Consider the following 20,432-nt stretch of genomic DNA (forward strand, 5'->3'; position numbering starts at 1 on the left):
AAACCAAAAACTTGGAAAGTTTTTTAGTGTCCATGTCTTTGGTGAATGGCTCCAACAATGGTTATATGGATATGCAGAAAATGGGTATACTGTAGTGTTCTGGTTGCAGTTCTTTTTTTTTTTTTTGTTTTGTTTTAAGACTATTTATTCATGAGAGACACAGAGAGAGAGGCAGAGACACAGGCAGAGGGAGAAGTAGGCTCCCTTTTGGGAGCTCAATGCAGGACTCATCCTAAGACCCTGGGATCACGACCTGAGCCAAAGGTAGACGCTCAACCACTGAGCTGCCCAGGTGTCCCACAGTTCTGAGGCTTCTGACCCAGCTCCCCACAAGGCAAACTGTGTGTCCCCGCCTCGTTTCCTTTAGCCACTGTGCTCACCAGCGCCAGACGGAGCTCCCTTTGAGAGGGCTGAAGTGCCGCAGCTTCCCGGTAAATCTGCAGAGCCTCTTCGTACCGGCCAGTGTTATAATACAATGCTCCCAACGGTGATAGTATCTCGGCTTTGCGTGCCACCTGCAGGGCCCTGAGTTTTGAGAAAGGTGAATTGAAATTCTAACAGATACATTTCGAAAGCTCAAAACTCAGATTCATCCCTGAATTCATCCTCAGATTCAGGGATGAATCTGAGTCCATGGTTGGAGACTCTGCTCCAATGTGGTCTTTGTTTTTATAATCAAGAAGAGTGTTTTTAAAAAGATCATAATACCACCTTCTGACTAGAAGAAGGTCTCTGGCAACCTATCAACATGGCAACTGAGCTCCAAAGGAGCTCTTCCATTAATAGTGACAGGCTGGTTCTGATGCATGCACAGTCTTTTCCCCCATATCCATTTTGGAAATGGCTATTTGTGGCTTGGGCTGCAGTCCAGAGCCTCAGAAAACAATGGACCAACAAAAGCAGAGATTAAATTCCAACCTTGCACTACCTCCACGTTCTAGCCAGCAGGCTTTCTAAAACCATTCCTCAGGATACACCACTTAGTGTTTGGTAGTAGAAGAGGAGAATCTGTAATGCCTGACTTGGCAATATTTGTTAATATTCTAAGATCCTGTCTGTTCTGATGACTAAGCACTGGAAGGGCAACTATTGAGGTCTTTGGGCAACTTACAAAGTGACAAAAAGAAACTTTACCTTTTGTACCATTCTTCGGCTGCACTATTGTCTCCCAGTGACCTGTAGAGCCTCCCCAGATTCACCATGGCCACGTGATGACTTGGGCTGAGGGTGATGGCCTGTTGGTAATGGGCCACTGCCTTCTCTGGAGAGCCTGTAACCAGTAACCAGAAGTGGTTGGTAAGAGCAGAGAATGCTTAAATTATACAATACATGAGACTCTTCATTTCTCTTCTAATGCATATCATTCCTCTTCATATTACTGAGTCATATCATCAGTTATTCAATTGGTAAATTAGCTTGCATTTGGCTTCGTCTCCTTTGACTTTGGACCATTTATTACTCATTCCCACTTCCAAGGAAATTAATAATAAAAAAAAGCAATAAGAACTAAAATCTGTTTCTTTTATTAGGCATAGCATTTCAGCCAAAGTGTTTTTTTGGCCATTGCCCTAGATAATATGATGTTTTGAGATCATCAATGATTGTTACTTATACAAGATATTGTTGATTCTCATTATACAAAAAATAGAATATACTATTATAGAAAGAATACTCTCCTGAAACAATTTCTAAGGGTTGGCCTCAATTATTCTACTGTAGTAACTGAAGCACTACTTTACAGAAGCATGTATCAGCTAGATAATGAAAATCTTTTTTAAAACCATACATTTTTGTTAAATGGTATTTATGTACTGGGACTTCAACAAATAATGCCACCTTGCATATGTCCAATGAATTACACATCTTAAAATATTTTAATTAAATGATCTTTACAGGTATTTTTGATACTATTTATCTGCCTTTTTAAGAAAATATTTTATCTATTTATTTATTTGAGGGAGAGCGTGAGAATGTACAAGAAGGGGGAAGAGCAGAGGGAGAGGGATAAGCAGACTCTGCACTGAGAACCTTGCATCAGATCAATCTCAGAACCCTGAGATCATGATCTGAGAAGAAATCAAGAGTCAGCTGCTAAACTGACTGAGCCACGCAAGCGCCCCCCCTCCCCCCATTTAGCTGCCTCTTGATACCATTTGGCTGTCTCTTGGGATTTAGGAGCTATTTAAAAATAAACAAAAGTATTATTTCAGAGATATAGACACTAAAGTGCACAGTGCACTTAAAAGACTTGACAAAAATCCCAAGTCAACTGAGGATGAAGACCAGAACTAGAATCCAGTCTCTGATGAGGTCCCCAAAGAAGCTTCCTAGTGAAATTACATCTCAGTGACTGAACTGTAGTATAGTCTGAAGTTCTAAAAAAAAAAAAAATGGAATGCTTATTACCTGTAGACACCTTCTCAAGTGCACCTTCTTTGAATACATGTCTGCACCAAAACCGATGTTATGTTTGTACAGATCTATGTACAGGTCACAGGTAATAGGGAGAATTTCACCAGTATAAAATACATGAATATAAAGGGAGTGGCAGGAAGATATATAGGGAGGCCAGTGAGATTTTTAGGGGAATAGCACCGTTTGTTGTTGAAGTAGAAAAGGGAACACCAAACCAACAGAAGTCTCTTTCAGTTCTTAAATCTTTAGGACACCTAACGTATTATTGTGTTGCTAATAAACCAGCAGGTGGCACTACAAAACAATTTTATATGCAAAAATAAGGGACATGTTCTAGGAGTTTAAGAATGTAAATTTGCATTCTATAAAACAGTAAAGTTTCAGATACACTAGAAAATAAAAACCCTTTCGAGCATTCATATTGACAAAATAATTAAAATGGAATTTTATCACAAAGCATATAGTCTAATAGTCACTGAGACCAAAATGGTGCTTTTGCATTAAATTCAAATACCTTTTGATTCTTTATAAGTATTCATAGCATGCCAACAGTAGATGGGACACAAATCACAAAGAAAACAGAATCCCTGCCCAGTAACGTTTTGCATTAAATAAGATGGAGTACGTATATTTTATATAGTTCCTGCCATATAAGTGTACTCTATCAATTATAATAATATAGTTTCCGTAATGTACATCAAGTAAAGAATGATGAGACAATTCTGGAGACTTTTTTTTTTTTTTTTTTATCAAATGTAGAAAAGTATTTTCCATCTGCCGGTAACTAGATTCAGAGGCAAGCCCTGCATCATTGCTAAGGAATGTTTCACCATCATAAATTTATGGGCTTGTCTAAATGATACTCAAAGGCCTGCTACTCATTAAATCAGCAAGGCTACTTCCTAACACCTGGCGGGGGGGGGGCGGGGGGGTTCCCTTAACGCTATACAAACTGGGCGGATTTTACTGAGCTGAGCTTGAAGGCTTAGAGAAATGACAGCCCCACGGTACAATGTGTCGGTCAACAATGTGAGTTTCCTGCCAAACCCAGTGAATGTGACCTCTGAGACATCATTTGGGTGGTTGCCATTTTGCTTGATACGTAGTATTATCTCATCTCAGCAGAACAGGTTCTCTTTAATTTCACTTACCAGTATCAACTAAGAAAACCCCATAGTTGTTGTGTAAGTCTGAGCTGTCTGGACAGTTCTTTATTCCAGCCTGGTATATTTCCTCAGCTTCCTTAAATCTCTCCTTTAAAACAGAACAGGAAAATAAATGAGAAAAAAACCCCCAGTAACAATAATAAACTGAACAACTGATGTGGGACAAGTAAAACCTAACTTACTGAGCATCTACTATGCAATAGGTACTAAGATCAAACACTATGTACTTTGAATTAAAGTCAGTGCTAATGGCACAAATTCCTACAGTTCATATCTGTTCATATTTAGTTCCTTCAGGGCAAACAAGCAGATGTTAACTAAGAAGGGACATCTGGAAGGATTTGCCCTATAATTGGAAAAAGCCTCAAATAGTTGTTTGAATGGGGATTCCCTCACCCTAGTAACTCTCTGAAAATGAGTGATACAACCATAGAGGAATATCTTCAGAGGTGACAATCTGACTGGGAGCCAGAGATGCCTGGGACATTTGTCTTGCAGCTGCACTTGGCATAACTAGCATTCTCTTTACATACAATATCTTGTTTATTTGGGAAGGTATTTGAGGAAAGGAGAAGGAAGCTGAAGCAGATTATGGAGGGATTGGCTGTGACCTTTCTTTAATCAAAATGTTTCTAGAGCCTACCCAGCTCTTTGCTCCTTCTTTTATTCAACCTGTGTTTTCCATCTCAGAGCCATACCCTCCAATCAGAATATATGTCTCCCCAAAGGCAGCCCTCCAACTCCTACTACAGTGCAAGGCCCAGACCATTCATCACATCTTCAAAGAGTCATTTCCTAATTGTCCTGGTCTTCTTCTAAAGATTCACTTTAGCACACTAGTAATTCTGAATTAGCTTTTATTTACATTTTTCACAACCATCTGAGATTGCCATGCCACACTATCTTTCACAATATAAAAGGTAAAACCTACTTAATGAATCAAAGCTACTTAGGTTCTAACAATTACAAAGTAAACAATTTCATAGTTTCCTGGTACTGCTGGGAAGGTCAGGTAAAAGGAAATGATTTGGCATAAAGCACATAGCAACTTTTCCTTTAATATGCTCTGGGGGTGGGCATATTCCATGATATTACTGCTTTTACTACTAAGCATTCAACCATACCCATGCAAAAGGAACATACAGCATCGATTTTCTCAGATGTGACACTGTTGGCTTGTGAATAAAAATGCACTGAGTGTTGTACAATAAGCCAAGGAGCCTAAATTTGATTTGACCCAGAAAGGTAAAGACACTTTACTCTGTGGAATGACTGCTGACAACTTTTTGAAGATTTATTTATTTATCTGGGAGAGTGAGAGCGCACACATGGGTGTGAGGGGGAATGGGCAGAGAGAAAGATCTCAAGCAGACTCCATGCTGAACATAGAGCTCAATAAGGAGCTTGATCTCATGACCCATGAAATCATGACCCGAACAGAAACCAAGAATTGAATGCTTAACCAGCTGAGTCACCCAGGTGCCCATACAGCTATCTCTTTGAATCCACACACTTAAGTACCATTTAGGAAACCAGGTGCGGTTGGAATTTGGCAAATTTCATCTATTTGAATTACAAACCCAGAGTCTAGCAAAAATGGAGATCCATGTTTCTAAAAAAGTATATGTGCATATATATATGTGTGTGTGTATATATGTATGTAAAGTATATGTATTTATTTTTATCATATGTATTTTTGATTGCCAACAACAAATTGTCAAACTTAGAAAAATTAGAGATGAATGAATATCTCAAAACCATCTTTCAATCTATTAAAGAGAAGAAAAACTTGATGAAAGTATCATCCATTGAAGAACTGATAAATTAGTGTGTGTGCATGTGTGTTTAGAGATAGGCAGAACACAAATTATATAAGACTCCAATCATATTAGTAGCTACAAAGTACCACTGCATACTTACTCATTTATTCATTCACTCAGGACAGGTTTACTTCAATGCCTATAGAAAGTATGGCAAGCGATTAAGAAATGGGCTGCCGGTGAGCGACTAAATGGATTGGAATCCCAGTCTCACCATTTACTATCTATGCCTTACTTCTATACGTGCCCAGGTGTAAGATATGGCTAACAGTAGTCCCTATCTCATAGGGTGGTTGTGAGTATTAAATGGATCAAAACATGTGAAGCACGTAGAACAAGGTTTAGCACATAGCACTTTGTCATCTTAGCCACATCCTTATTATGATCACAGCGCTAGCATTACTACTGGTATCACAGGGAGGCAGATACTAAAAACATGGAGATGAATAAAACAAAGTATTTCTATTTTAGGGGCTCAAAGACAAGTGAACTAACAATTACAAGCCAATGAGAGCAGTGTTTTAAAAAGGTAGGTACAGCTGCTCTTGAGCTCAGGTATCCTAGAACTGTTCCTGTGGCTGTATCAGGTGTCATGGCCCTGTTCAAGTTCCTTTCCTATAAAAGCTCTTTAATTAATAGCTTTAAATGAGAAATAATTAACCCAGGTATTTTTCCTTTTAACTTTTCTTAATCATCTTCTGAAACAGGTCAATAAACACCTAATATCCTAGAGGCAACCAGAAAAAGAAAACCCTGGTTAATCCAAAGGGAGTGATCAGCTCCTGAAAATCTGAAATTTTCTGTGTCACCCTTGAACTAGTGTTGCTGTTGGATTCTAATGCCATCTTTGTCTTTGTAGAAGGATCAAATTTTCTACATTACATGGTACTTTTAAAATACACTAACAGGGGATCCCTAGGTGGCTCAGCAGTTTAGTGCCTGCCTTTGGCCCATGGTGTGATCCTGGAGTCATGGGATCGAGTCCCACGTCAGGCTCCCTGAATGGAGCCTGATTCTCCCTCTGCCTGTGTCTCTCATGAATAAATAAATAAAATCTTAAAATAAAATACACTAACATAGTCCTGATAAAATAAAAATTTAAAAAAAACCCCACCCAATTATTAAAAATACAATGGATAAAATTTTCAGCAGAGGAAATAAAAGAACATTAGAGCTGGAAAGTATTAATTTATAAATAAGTAAATAAATATTAGAGATGGAAAATATTAATTTATAAATAAAAATGTATAAATAACTTAAGTAGAAATAGACACTGATTTGCCACCATTTTTAACTAATCAAGAAATGTGGGTACAAAGTGGCTACCAAATTTGCTCCACATCTCATAGCTACATGGGGACAGAAAACAGAATTTAGTTTTTTAGTGGACATACAGGGAACTGGTAAGCCCTGAACAGAAGCAGTATTTCTGGAAATAATGGTGTCTCTGGCATCAAAAGAAACAATTATACTTTTGGATATCCATCTGTCTTCTCAACAATTATTTGTGAGCACCATACACATGCCTAGTATACAGTGGAGATAGAAGAGTGAACAAGACAGACAACAATCCTGCCATGCAGTCAAGTGGGATTCAGACAGGAAGAAGACACTGCAATGTACTGTGACAGTGTCATGGGAAGAGAATCACAAGGTACTTGGGGCAGCCAGAAATGACACCCGGACCTGGGGTGAGATAGATTCTCTACACCTGTCATGATCCAAATGCCTGAGAATGCTAGTTACCATGAACTCCAGCAGCTGCACAACATAAAGGTGTGCTTGAAAAAAATCCATAGCTACTTCAAATCTTAGAAACATCATTTTACAACTAAACTTAGGAGAGCTGGAAGGTGTTTTTCCTGAAAAGAATAAAACCGATGTCTTCACATTCTAATTTGCTGGAGTCAGATCCAACAGTCAACAACAGTTTTCAAGTGCAATTACCCTTTACCTGATTTCATTTTACTTTTTTCCCACATTCTTGTTGCTCTCAAAGAGCCAAAAAGGTCACTTTTTTCATCTAAAACTTCTCTTATTTGGGGGTTTATGAACTGGGTTTCCACTAGAAGTGCAATTTTCAAAGTCCAAAGAAGTAATGGGATTTAAAAGACCATGCGTGTCAAGAGCAAGTGATCGCATCCATGTGCCCTTGGTAACCCAAGGGCAGTCTCAAGACTCTGGCTTTATGAAAAATGTCTTCAATATCTGTCTTTTCCTTTCGCTTGACTGTAAATTTCAAGGAATGATTAACTCTGCTTATTAAAAAATGAAAGAGAACCACCACCACAGGAGAAAAATACCTTCTAGGTGTTTATTTAAAATAAATTCCACCTTCTCTGGAAGGGCAATGCATTTATCTTAACAAGTAGTAGTACTGCATCCCTGAAGCTCTATTTCAAGCACTCACTTTTTATTTACCTCATCTGGCTCGATGTCCTGACCTAAGCTAATCATTCCTAGTCTCTACTGACTCGTGAGATCCAGGGGAAATGAATATAAGCTATTTATAGGACAACTTTAATTAAAAATGGTTGTGACCAGAGAATGGCTCTGACAAATAATACTGCCTGCTGTACACCAGAGTCCCTACCAACCGCTGCCTCAGCATGAGATCATTTTTGAGGGCAATGGTTAAAATGGGCAGCATGCAACCATGGGCTCCTCTCCAAGGCTCAAGCACTTTCAATAGGGTGGAAATAAAATGGGCCTTGGGGGAGAGATAAAGCATAGTCAACATCTCCACTTTTTCCATGCTGTAATTACCCAACATGACATGCTTTTTACCTCAGGGAAGGGAAAGTAAAGAGTAGATCTTTGGAAAAAGCAACTTGACTGTAATTTACTCTCTTGGGCCAACTGATATTTGGAAAACTTCTTACAGTTCAAGCTGCAGCAACCAGGAGGACAAATGGATATAGGCTTAATGCAGCAAGCCTCAAACTTCTTGGTTTGAGATCCTTTTGTACTTTAAAAATTACTGAGGACTCCCAAAGAGCTTTGTTTATGTGAGCTATATCCATCAATATTTACTACAATAGACCAGAAGCTGAGAAAATTTTAAAATATTTATTTAAAATAAACTCAAACATAATAGATGCGTATAAAAATTAAAAAAAATTTCCATGGGGTGAGAAAAACCTAATGAGAACACTGCCATTGTTTCATATTTTTGCAAATCTCTTTAATGTCTGGCTTAATAATAGAAGACAGATGGATTCTCACATCTACTTTCATGCTAGTCTATGTTTTTTAAAAAAAGATTTATTTATTTACTTCAGAGACAGAGAGAGAGCGCAAATGCACAAGTGAGTGGGGGGAGGGACAGAGGGAGAGAATTCTCAAACTGAGTAGAATTCCCTACTGAGCATGGAGTCTGACTCAGGGCTTCATCTCATGACCCATGAGACCATGACCTGAGCCAAAACCGAGTTAGACACCAACTGCCTGGGCCACCTAGTAGGCGCTCCTGTGCTAATCTATTTTTATGTTTTTAGTTGAAGTATGTGAAAAAACATAGCCATGTAATTGGAAAGTGGAGGAATATTTTAGTGGTCTTTTCATAATTGTAAATACATCATGTAGCCTCTAAAAAAATACTGTACACTCACAGCAGAATGAGAGAAAAAAAGGCAAACTACTGGTTAGTAGTATTATGAAAACTGCATTGACCTTCCTGGACCTCAGGGTTCCCCAGACAACACTTTGTAAACAGCTGGCTTAATGAAGGGCCAAAATGGGTACTTACTGTACAGAAGGTGTAAGATGTGGTATTGCAAAGTGGTGAAGGACCTACAGAGATTGGGATGGAAAGTTGTGCTAGTGCCCTGACATCATGGTCACACACTTGAATTGTTTTCTGGACGTATTTCCATTCTGGTCAATGGCACACAGTGCCATAAGGTATTTCCCCTTTAGTCCAATGCCTTTATTTACTATGATGAACCTGGAAAGTGTAGGAGCAATGGATGTTTAAACTCATGCCAATGATTTCTCTAAGAAACTCTCCAACACATAGCAGCTCAAAACACAGAGCAGAGATGCCTGCTTTCCCATCCTCTCTTTTGCTTTTATTTTCTTTACAAAACCATTCTTCCACCCAACAGCCATCAGCGGGACATTCGTGAGCAATGAGTTGCCAATATTTGATGTCTAATTCTCTTTCTCATCCAACTAAAATAAACCAATTAACTTAGCATTTCTTCTAACCAAGGAAATGGTAGGTATTTCTTCATCTTGATTTTTTTTTATCACTCAGCAGACTGTGATCACTAACACCGTGTGAAAATTTATGCAAAAAAAAACAAGCACTTTACAGAGGAAATGCCAAGAACAGTTAAATGAAAGTTGAAAGTATGATGAGAGTAAGCAACCACAAGTGTCTAACACTGTAGATCAAGAAAAAAGGGGGAAAAGCCCTCATTTGCAGAGAGCTGCACTCTCTCCATCACTAAACTCTTCTCCCGCCATCCTCATTCTCTGCATTTCCAGACACATGATTTCCTGTTAGAGAAAGATTTCCTGCTCTTCTTCACCTCAGAGCCTTCATCACACGGTCTATTCTCTCTAGCCAGAAAGCTTTCCCCATTCCTTTTTACCTTGCTGATATCTAAAAGTTCTTCAGGTATCTGATGACATGTTGCTCTTTGGTCCCTGCCCCTGCTCCCCATGTGCCCCTTCCCACATTAGGCCACATCCGTATCTTATTCTCATTGGTACTTTCTCTTTGCATGTTTGTCACAGTTGTGTTAGATACTAGGGAGGGGGCTATAATTCTTTGCTTAGGGGCATCCTTCCCTTCTAGACTCTTAGTTCCATGAAAATAAGGCCCATACTTTATTAGTTCAACAATCTCTAATGTTTAGTGGTACCTAGATGTTCAATAAATATGTGAATAAGTAAATCAATACATTATCAAGGTAGGGTCCAGTTTAAGTTTATGTTTACTTGGCCACAATGCCAACAGTATACATGGCTGAACTGACCCAAAAGATGGCAGAGGGAGAAAAGTTGACTCTGAACTAACTCTCTTAGTCTATACTCCTAACTTTGATTTTACTGTTCCAATTTTCTTCTCATTCTTTTATCAAGCGAAGTCATATCCCAAAATACATAAAAGAAAAATATTTTAAGTGTTATGAAATTAATTAATTGAGTTTTTCAATAGGACATAAAACTAGGGGGAGCAATAACTTACAATGGGTCAGAGTCATAAGCAGTGTTAATTTTCCCCCCCTTTACTGCTAGTGTAATGTAAGCTACATAATCTATCACAAGAGCAGGCTGTTTAAAAATGATGGTGGGCTTATAAATGTTTACAATCCTATCTGTGAAGCTGGAGTACCGCCAGTTCTGAGTGGTACAGAGTATACCAGAAAAGAACAGTAACCCCGAGACCACCTTGACTTTGAGTCTAAGAGTTTATTTTCTGTTCTCAGTTTTCTTGACTTCTTTGCTGCAGTATACAGACAGGGACATCAATTTTTTTCTAGATTCTTTTATGTATCTCACTTCTATGACAACTCACCCTCCTGGGTTTCCTCTATCACTTATCCTCTTCCTTTCCACTCCTTCCACGCCCAACCTCATTGACTATTGCCCATTACCACAGTCTAATCACAGGACTGAAGGGTCATAGAGTGAAAGAGCAGTGCCAAGGAATCAAGAAGCCAGGCTCTAGTCCTCTCCTGACACTAGTTATCTATATGACCTTGAGCAGCACCTAATTCTGTACAACCCATATTTTTCTCTGTAAAATGAGAAAGTTAAATTCTCCCCCCATTCTTCATTTTTTCCCTCAGAGAAATTACCTCTTCATCATGTGATTTCATTTATTTGAAGTCTTAAATCCATCTTCCCAGCCCTAATCTTCCTCACTGCCATCTGTCCACCTGCTATTTCCACTTACATGTTCCACTAACATTCAATACTTTAAGATTATACACCGCTGGCAACAGAGAGTACTGGTACCACTCTTTTGGAAAGCAACTTAGTAACATATCTCAAGAGCAATTTAGTAAGGTATCTCAGTGAAATATGCTGATACTCTTTTGATATGGGAATCTTTCAAAATGATTCAAAATATTGTTTTAAAAAAGCCATAAGAAAGGAAAAGTTCACTGCTACACACACACACACACACTCACCCCAAATGACCAAAAGTTGGGGTATTATTATGTAAATTACAGTGTATAATTTTGATAACTAGTAAGTAGCCATTAAAATAGTATTTATGAAGGCTGTATAGCACCATAAAAATAGGTATAATATATATAATTTATAAGTAAGTGAAAAGAATAGGATACAAATTATGTGTGAATCTTAGTACGAAAACAAAATAAGTATGTTGAAAGACCTGCACGGTATTAAAAAATAATATTTGTTGTTTCCACGTATTATATTACTAATGAAAGATATATTTTATCTTCTCTGACTTTTCCACACTTTTCATGTACATTTTCACATTACTTGTGTAATTGAAAAGGAATGTGGAAGCGGATCTCATTTCCTGCCTTCCTAATATCTCCCTCCTCCTTGGGCTCCCCATGGCGCTCAGTTGGCCATGTGTCTTCTCACTCCTTTAGGTGTTTGGCCCTGGAATTTTTTGATTTTCTATTTTCTTTTCCCATCAGCCTTCATATACAAACAGTTCCTAATACAAAGGAATTCTTTTCTCACAAGAACATCTTTCCATCCCCACACTTTATTCCAGAGAGGAAGCTCTCCACTACTCATACCAGAATGCATTTAAAAGCCTCCTCAAAATACTCCACATATTTCCACAATTTTCTTCCTCTCCTGTTTTAAAACCCTTGCCTTCAACACTTGCCTTTGCTTCTTACTATCTATCAGTTTTAAATCCACTGTGGGCCTTAAAAGGCTCACATGTAATGCCTTTTCAACTTATTAACTCATTTTTCAAATTTCCCTTCCTCAAATTCTCTACTGTGCCCTAACAGAATTACTTTTTACCTTTGGGTTCCAAGAGAGTGATGGACCAAATGTTAGTCCAAGACACATCCAAGAAGGGATTATTACACTCTTAGCTTTACTGGCAGTGAGGCTGGGCAATAGTATAGACAGCATCATGCTTACAGTAAGAGCGAGGGATGGCAAATAAACCCTGTTGTTATTGAATGGAATCACAGCCTTCAGTTAGGGGAAGGATTTCAGCAGGTTTCTGACAAAGTGCCTCACAACACCCTTGTAGATAAGATGAGGTGAGGTAGGTGATAATATGATTTGATAAATTAATCAAAAATTAAATAACTCTACCTAAAGAGTCTTGGGTAAAAGAGGTCAACCTGAAGAGCCTATGGACACAATGCAATGCAAGTCTTTGCAACATTTTTTTAAAAAGATTTTATTTATTTATTTGAGAGAGAGAGAGGATGCACAAACAGGGGGAAGAGGCAGAGGGAAAGGGAGAAGCAGACTCCCCACCGAGCAGGGAGCCCGACGCGAGGCTCAATCCTAGGATCCTGGGATCCTGACCCGAGCTGAAGGCAGACGCTTAACTGACTGAGCCACCCAGGCACCCCTCCCTGCAACATTTTTTTTTTTTTATCAAAAACATAAATAAATAACTAGAAGCTATTCTTACTCAATTTGCCAAGTGAAATATCTGAAAAGGGGAGTTAATACAAAGAACAGCAAAAAAAAAAAAAAAAGTCCTAGAACGTCTGAAATTGCAGGCTGATCATAAAGAAGTTGAAATTAAATACGGATATAGAGGAATCCTTTCATCCAGATTTTAAAAACATGCCTGCAAAATGGGTGAGACCTGGATTATTAACAGAGGTTCACATTCTTTAGGGATTTCAGTTGACTGTATCTCCAATGTGAGCCAGAGCCTCATGTGGATGCCAGACAACCAATATTTATTTTTACGGTGACATTTAATAGACACCCAGATTGTCAGGCCAGGGAAATTTTTTTATTTCACCCTGAAATTGCTGAACTATAATTCAACACGGGGAGCCATACTGTCATAGAGAAAGTGGACAGTCCAGAGGCTATGCAAAGCAACATGACCAGAAGCAAAGAAATGGTGAAAGAAATGGGGTTAACTTAGAAAAGGGATGATGAGGGAAGTGATCGTACAGCTGTGCTCTTCAGCTGTGTTCAACAAGCTCTCTGTTAGATCTAGCTCAAAGGGAGCAAATGATAGGATGGTTGACTTTAGCTCAGTGTAGGACAGTTTTCCATCATTAGGTTGGCCCACAGCCACAGAACGCATGGGCCATGCATGTGTACTGTGACACTGCAAGATGGCCTGCTATGCGAAGGGATGGTTTTACTAGTGTGTTACAGAGTGACCAAGGTTTGCAGTCACTGCTTTGATATACTCTGGGAGTCTGAAATTCTGGAAAGCTATTAAATAAAGTTGTGCCACCAAGAAATGAATCTGTTTACTACCAAAGAATGTTAAGCTGAGTGGATTTTTCTCTACCAGTTTCTCTGTGTCTTGCTTGTACCTCTGAAGTACTCTTTTATTACTGAAGAATTCAAAACATGAAGACAAGCTGTTGAAAGTCAGAGAGGGAAGGCAATCCTGAGTTATGCCCAACAGCTGTTCTGTCTCTTTGATGTTAGCCCAAAGGAGCAAAAGAGAAAACCTTTCAATCTTTCAATTACATTCTTAGATCTCATTGCATTTTACATTCGAATCTGGAGTAGGAAAGTCTGGCAAAAAAAAAAATGTGACCCTCATATGGGAGGAAAGATCATGACTATAGTCATTCTTTGTTCTTAAAAATTGTTCACAACTTCCAACCATGTGATACACAATAACTTTACCTCAATTTCCCATTGTGGTTCACAAAAATGAAATTTACCAGACAACTGATTTTAAATGAGGCATCTAACATATCTTAAACATAACAGAGCAAAATGAACATACGTTGTCTTTTTTAAACTTCCATTTGTTTTTTTTAAAGATTTTATTTATTTATTTGATAGAAGGAGAGAGCACAAACGGAGCAGCAAAGGGAGAGGGAGAAGCACACTCCCTGGTGAGCAGGATGCCAGATGTGGGACTCAATCCCAGGTCCCTGGGATCATGATCTGAGTCGGAGGCAGACACTTAACCGACTGAGCCACCCAGGCACCTCTAAACGTTCACTTTCTATAAAATGTGTTAATAGCAAGATACTACAGAATGGACTGCAATACATTTCAAGGTCATGAAACATCTTGATCATTTTTAGAGCAGTAACTTTTCATCAACTTGGAGTTCATTACTTTAGGAAGACAACACAATTGAAGACCAGATATTGATTAAGGCAACTCGCTTTGCACAATATTAGCATATTAATGCTTTATTTGTACAGAAACAATAGCACTAATTACAATGGAGTCTTATATTATTCATCGAAATAGTCATCAGCAGTAAGGGCAAATATACCGATGAGCACTGAGTAATGTATAGAATGTACAGAGTAATGTATAGTAATGTGCAATTGCTGTACTATACACCCAAAGCTAATATAACAGTGTTTGTTAATTATACTTGAATTAAAAAAATATGGTAAAAGCCAATTCATTAGCACTTAGTTGACATTAAAGAAGATAACTTCAGACACTCTTAAGATGTTGACACCACAGATGAGGTAAAGATAATTTAGAGGGAGGGGCAAGATGGCGGAAGCGCAGGGTCCCCAAATCACCTGTCCCCACCAAGTTACCTAGATAACCTTCAAACCATCCTGAAAATCTACGAATTCAGCCTGAGATGTAAAGAGAGACCAGCTGGAACGCTACAGTGAGAAGAGTCCGCGCTTCTATCAAGGTAGGAAGACGGGGAAAAAGAAATAAAGGAACAAAAGACCTCGGAGGGGGAGGGGCCCCGCGAGGAGCCGGGCTGAGGCCGGGGCGAGTGTCCCCAGGACAGGAGAGCCCCGTCCCGGAGGAGCAGGAGCTGCACCAACCTTCCCGGGCGGGCGGAAAGGGGCTCGCAGGGAGTTGGAGCAGGACCCAGGAGAGCGGGGATGCCCTCGGGCTCCCTGGGACACTAACAGACACCTGCGCCCCGGGAGAGTGCTCCGAGCTCCCTAAGGGCTGCAGCGCGCACCGGAGGGACCGACCGGAGCAGCTCGGAGGGGCTCGGGCGGCGGCTCCGCGGAGGGGGCTGCGGGGCGGGAGCGCGAATCCACCAGCGCAGGCCCCGGAGCACAGGGCGCCGGGACACAGCCCAGGATCCGGCCTCCCCCTGGGACAGGCAGAGGCCGGGAGGGCCCAGGACAGCAAGGACGCTCCTGCCCCGAGCTGAGCACATCAGCGGCCCCGCCCCGGAGCCTCCAGGCCCTGCGGACGGAGAACCGAGAGCCCCGAGCCCCGTAGTTCCTGCGGAGGCTGAATCCAGGCTTCCAGAGTTGCCATAGCAACTGCGGCTGTTCCTCCTGGGTCCCACGGGGTAAACAACCCCCGCTGAGCCCTGCAGCAGGCAGGGGCAGAGCAGCTCCCCCAAGTGCTGACACCTGAAAATCAGCACAGCAGGCCCCTCCCCCAGAAGACCAGCTAGACGGACCAGTGATACTCCCCCATGTTCCAATACAACTTGTTTTTGGCCACTCTGCACTGAGCAAAATGACTAGAAGGAAAACCGCACCTCAAAAGAAAGAATCAGAAACAGCCCTCTCTCCCACAGAGTTACAAAATCTGGATTACACTTCAATGTCAGAAAGCCAATTCAGAAGCACCATTATACAGCTACTGGTGGCTCTAGAAAAAAGCATTAAGGCCTCACGAGACTTCATGACTGCAGAATTTAGATCCAATCAGGCAGAAATTAAAAATCAATTGAATGAGATGCAATCCAAACTAGAAGTCCTAACGACGAGGGTTAACGTGGTGGAAGAACGAGTGAGTGACATAGAAGACAAGTTGATGGCAAAGAGGGAAACTGAGGAAAAAAGAGACAAACAATTAAAGAACCATGAAGACAGATTAAGGCAAATAAATGACAGTCTGAGGAAGAAAAACCTACGTTTAATTGGGGTTCCCGAGGGCGCCGAAAGGGACAGAGGGCCAGAATATGTATTTGAACAAATCCTAGCTGAAAACTTTCCCAATCTGGGAAGGGAAACAGGCATTCAGATCCAGGAAATAGAGAGATCCCCCCCTAAAATCAATAAAAACCGTTCAACACCTCGACATCTAATAGTGAAGCTTGCAAATTCCAAAGATAAAGAGAAGATCCTTAAAGCAGCAAGAGACAAGAAGTCCCTGACTTTCATGGGGAGGAATATTAGGGTAACAGCAGACCTCTCCACAGAGACGTGGCAGGCCAGAAAGGGCTGGCAGGATATATTCAGGGTCCTAAATGAGAAGAACATGCAACCAAGAATACTTTATCCAGCAAGGCTCTCATTCAAAATGGAAGGAGAGATAAAGAGCTTCCAAGACAGGCAGGAACTGAAAGAATATGTGACCTCCAAACCAGCTCTGCAAGAAATTTTAAGGGGGACTCTTAAAACTCCCCTTTAAGAAAAAGTTCAAGTAACTCTGAACGTGAATGGGCTTAATGACCCCATCAAAAGGCGCAGGGTTTCAGACTGGATAAAAAAACAGGACCCATCTATTTGCTGTCTACAAGAGACTCATTTTAGACAGAAGGACACCTACAACCTGAAAATAAAAGGTTGGAGAACCATTTACCATTCAAATGGTTCTCAAAATATACCCTAAAAACTACAGAACACTTCTGAAAGAAATTGAGGAAGACACAAAGAGATGGAAAAATATTCCATGCTCATGGATTGGCAGAATTAATATTGTGAAAATGTCAATGTTACCCAGGGCAATTTACACGTATAATGCAATCCCTATCAAAATACCATGGACTTTCTTCAGAGACTTAGAACAAATTATTTTAAGATTTGTGTGGAATCAGAAAAGACCCCAAACAGCCAGGGGAATTTTAAAAAAAGAAAACCATATCTGGGGGCACCACAATGCCAGATTTCAGGTTGTACTACAAAGCTGTGTTCATCAAGACAGTGTGGTACTGGCACAAAAACAGACATATAGATCAATGGAACAGAACAGAGAACCCAGAAGTGGACCCTGAACTTTATGCTCAACTAATATACAATAAAGGAGGAAAGACGATCCACTAGAAGAAAGACAGTCTCTTCAATAAATGGTGCTGGGAAAATTGGACATCCACATGCAGAAGAATGAAACTGGACCACTCTCATGCACCATACACAAAGATAAACTCAAAATGGATGAAAGATCTAAATGTGAGACAAGATTCCATCAAAATCCCAGAGGAGAACTCAGGCAACACCCTTTTTGAACTTGGCCACAGTAACCGGAGAAGGACAAACAGTGTATGTTCTCATTCATTTGGGGAATATGAATAATAGCGAAAGGGAATATAAGGGAAGGGAGAAGAAATGTGTGAGAAATATCAGAAAGGGAGACAGAACATAAAGACTTCTAACTCTGGGAAATGAACTAGGGGTGGTGGAGGGGGAGGAGGGTGGGGGGTGGGGGTGAATGGGTGACGGGCACTGAGGGGTACACTTGACGGGATGAGCACTGGGTGTTATTCTGTATGTTGGTAAATTGAACACCAATAAAAATTAATTTATAAAAAAATAAAAAAAAAAAAAAGATAATTTAGAATATTTATCAATTTTCAGATTTGGAAACAGGCCCAGAGAGGTAAAGTACTCCTGACCAAAGTCTGTGCAGTTGGTTAACTCTAGAGGAAGGTCTAGAACCAGGTCTCCTAGCTCCCTGTCAAATGCTCTTAAGATCACACTACAGGGAGTACCCGAATCCCAAAGCAAATCAAGTCCACACACGGGGTATGAATGCCTGCACTATATAGTGAACTATCCTAAGCCCTAGAGAAGCAATGGATATACGAAGAAGCCACTGCTTTTCTTAAAGAAACTTATGGTTTTGTGAAGAAAACAAACCTGAAAAATTGTTTAAATTACAGCTCCAGATATTAATTCAAGAGTTAAAAATATGTGATTAGTTTTCACATTGATGTGTGTTCCCATGACTGTTATAGGAGCTCTGAGGAAACATGACTCCCATGAGAAGGGGAGGTGGAGAAATGTGGCAGGAGCAAGTAGGAGTTGAACTGGATCTTGAAAACTAGGGAGGATTTATAAGGAGAGAAAGAAAAGATGGCATTTTAGGAAGATGTAATTGTGTGAAGAGATACAAATTCTACTCGTATCTGTAAAGAGCTCTGCAAAACAACATACTGTGTTATCACTGGTATGAGGTAAGGGATATTATCACTTACTGTAAGAGTAATTTTCCCCAAGAAGAGCAATTAAATGTTTATTATCCGTCCTGGTAAATCGGGGGGAAAAAAAGATAAGAGCTGGGAACTATTAATGCAATACTTTATTTACAGTTGACTCTTGAGCAACATGAGGTTTGAACTGCGAGGGTTCACTTATACACAGGCTTTTTTCAATAAACACAGTATTGTAAATGCATTTTCCCTTCCTTATAATTTTCTTTTTTTTTCCTTATGATTTTCTTAACATTTTCATTTCTCTAGCTTACTTTATTGTGAGAGTACATAATATAACACATATGCAAAATATATGCTAATCAACTGTTATTGGTAAGGTTTCTAACAGTAGGCTATTAGCAGTTAAGTTTAGGGGGAGTCAGTATGTAGATTTTTGACTGAACAGGTGGTCAATGCACCCAACCCCACATTGTTCAAGGGTCAACTCTATTTGCTTACTTATACCTCATTATTCTACAAACCGAGGAAGTTTTAAAAATTGGAAACAAAAATTGAATAAAATAAATTAAGGAAAATGATAAACTCAGGAATAAAAGCATCACACACAGAAAAGCCAACTATACAGTCCAGATGGCTGTTAATCAGAGGTCAGGGGCAAGGTGGATGGGAATAGAGCTGACCCTTTTTAGCATCTGCAAGACTTTCCTGCATTAGATTAAAAATAAAGCTAAGAGCTTGCAACTCAGGAGAGGCTGAGCCTTTCCTAATACTGATAATGAGAGAAATTTTTCCTGAGTCCTCATAAAGAAGCCACTGAATGATATAGTAGATGCTGTCCTCAACCCCATCCCTGATTCTATGGTTACAAAGAGTAATTTCATATGGTGGTTCCTCATACTACCGCTTAGTGTAGGACAAACATATCACATTTAGGTAGGATCAATTACAAAATAGTGTGGCCCACATGCTTACTCCTCCCACAACATAAGAGGAAAATTTAGAATATGTACTGGATTGGAGAGACTATATATTCTACAGTTCATAGGGATTCATTTATTCACTCAAAGTGTATTGAATGTATACAACGTGATGGGCATGGGAATACAGCCATGAATAGAGGGGATGGTCATTCTTGTGAGTTAAATATTCTAGTGGTGGGAGAAGGATCACAGACAAACATGTCAGGGGTGCTTGGGTGGCTCAGTCTGTTATGCATCTACCTTCTGCTCAGGTCATGATCCTGGAGTCCTGGGATTAAGCCCCAAGTCCAGCTCCCTGCTCAGCAGGGAGTCTGCTTCTTGCACTGCACCCCCATCCTAGCTCATGCTACCTTTCTCAAATAAATAAATAAAATCTTTTAAAAAAACATATGTTAGATGATGATAAATGTTATAGGGAAAAATAAGGCAGGACAAGGTGATAGAGAACATTGATGGGCAGTGTGATGCTGGTATTTAGAAAGGGTAATAAAAAACAATCCCTCTGATGTGGTAAAGTTTGTGTAAAACCAGCATGATAGGAGGAAGGATACTCTAAGATGTCTGGGAAAAAAGTGCTGCAGGCAAAGGCCCCAAAAGAGGAGCATGCTTGGCATGTGTGAGCAACTACAAGACAGAGGCCAGGCAGAGGCAGGATTAAAGGTCTTCTTATGAAAATGAATGAAACAGGATGAGGTGAGAAAAAGGAACAATGGCAGAGTCAATCTTTGCTTCAGAAAACTCCTCTGTGTCTGCTTTAAAACAAGCCAAAGGGAGTTGAGGACAACCAGTATATATCATAGAATATGACCATCACCATGTCCGC

General features: G+C 40.0%; 1 protein-coding gene across 1 annotated transcript in view; it reads right to left on the reverse strand.

The window, feature by feature from the left end:
- TMTC1 (transmembrane O-mannosyltransferase targeting cadherins 1) overlaps positions 1–20,432 on the reverse strand; it is a 274,216-nt gene that overhangs the window by 17,154 nt on the left and 236,630 nt on the right. The window contains exons 14-16 of the mRNA XM_055318820.1: positions 3,567–3,669; positions 1,135–1,270; positions 381–525 (exon numbers count right to left, since the gene is read on the reverse strand). Of these exons, the coding sequence (XP_055174795.1) occupies positions 381–525; positions 1,135–1,270; positions 3,567–3,669 (384 nt within the window). The remainder of the gene's footprint in view (positions 1–380; positions 526–1,134; positions 1,271–3,566; positions 3,670–20,432) is intronic.

Source organism: Nyctereutes procyonoides, unplaced genomic scaffold (assembly GCF_905146905.1).
Source record: "Nyctereutes procyonoides isolate TBG_1078 unplaced genomic scaffold, NYPRO_anot_genome, whole genome shotgun sequence".
Classification (NCBI taxonomy): Eukaryota; Metazoa; Chordata; class Mammalia; order Carnivora; family Canidae; genus Nyctereutes; species Nyctereutes procyonoides.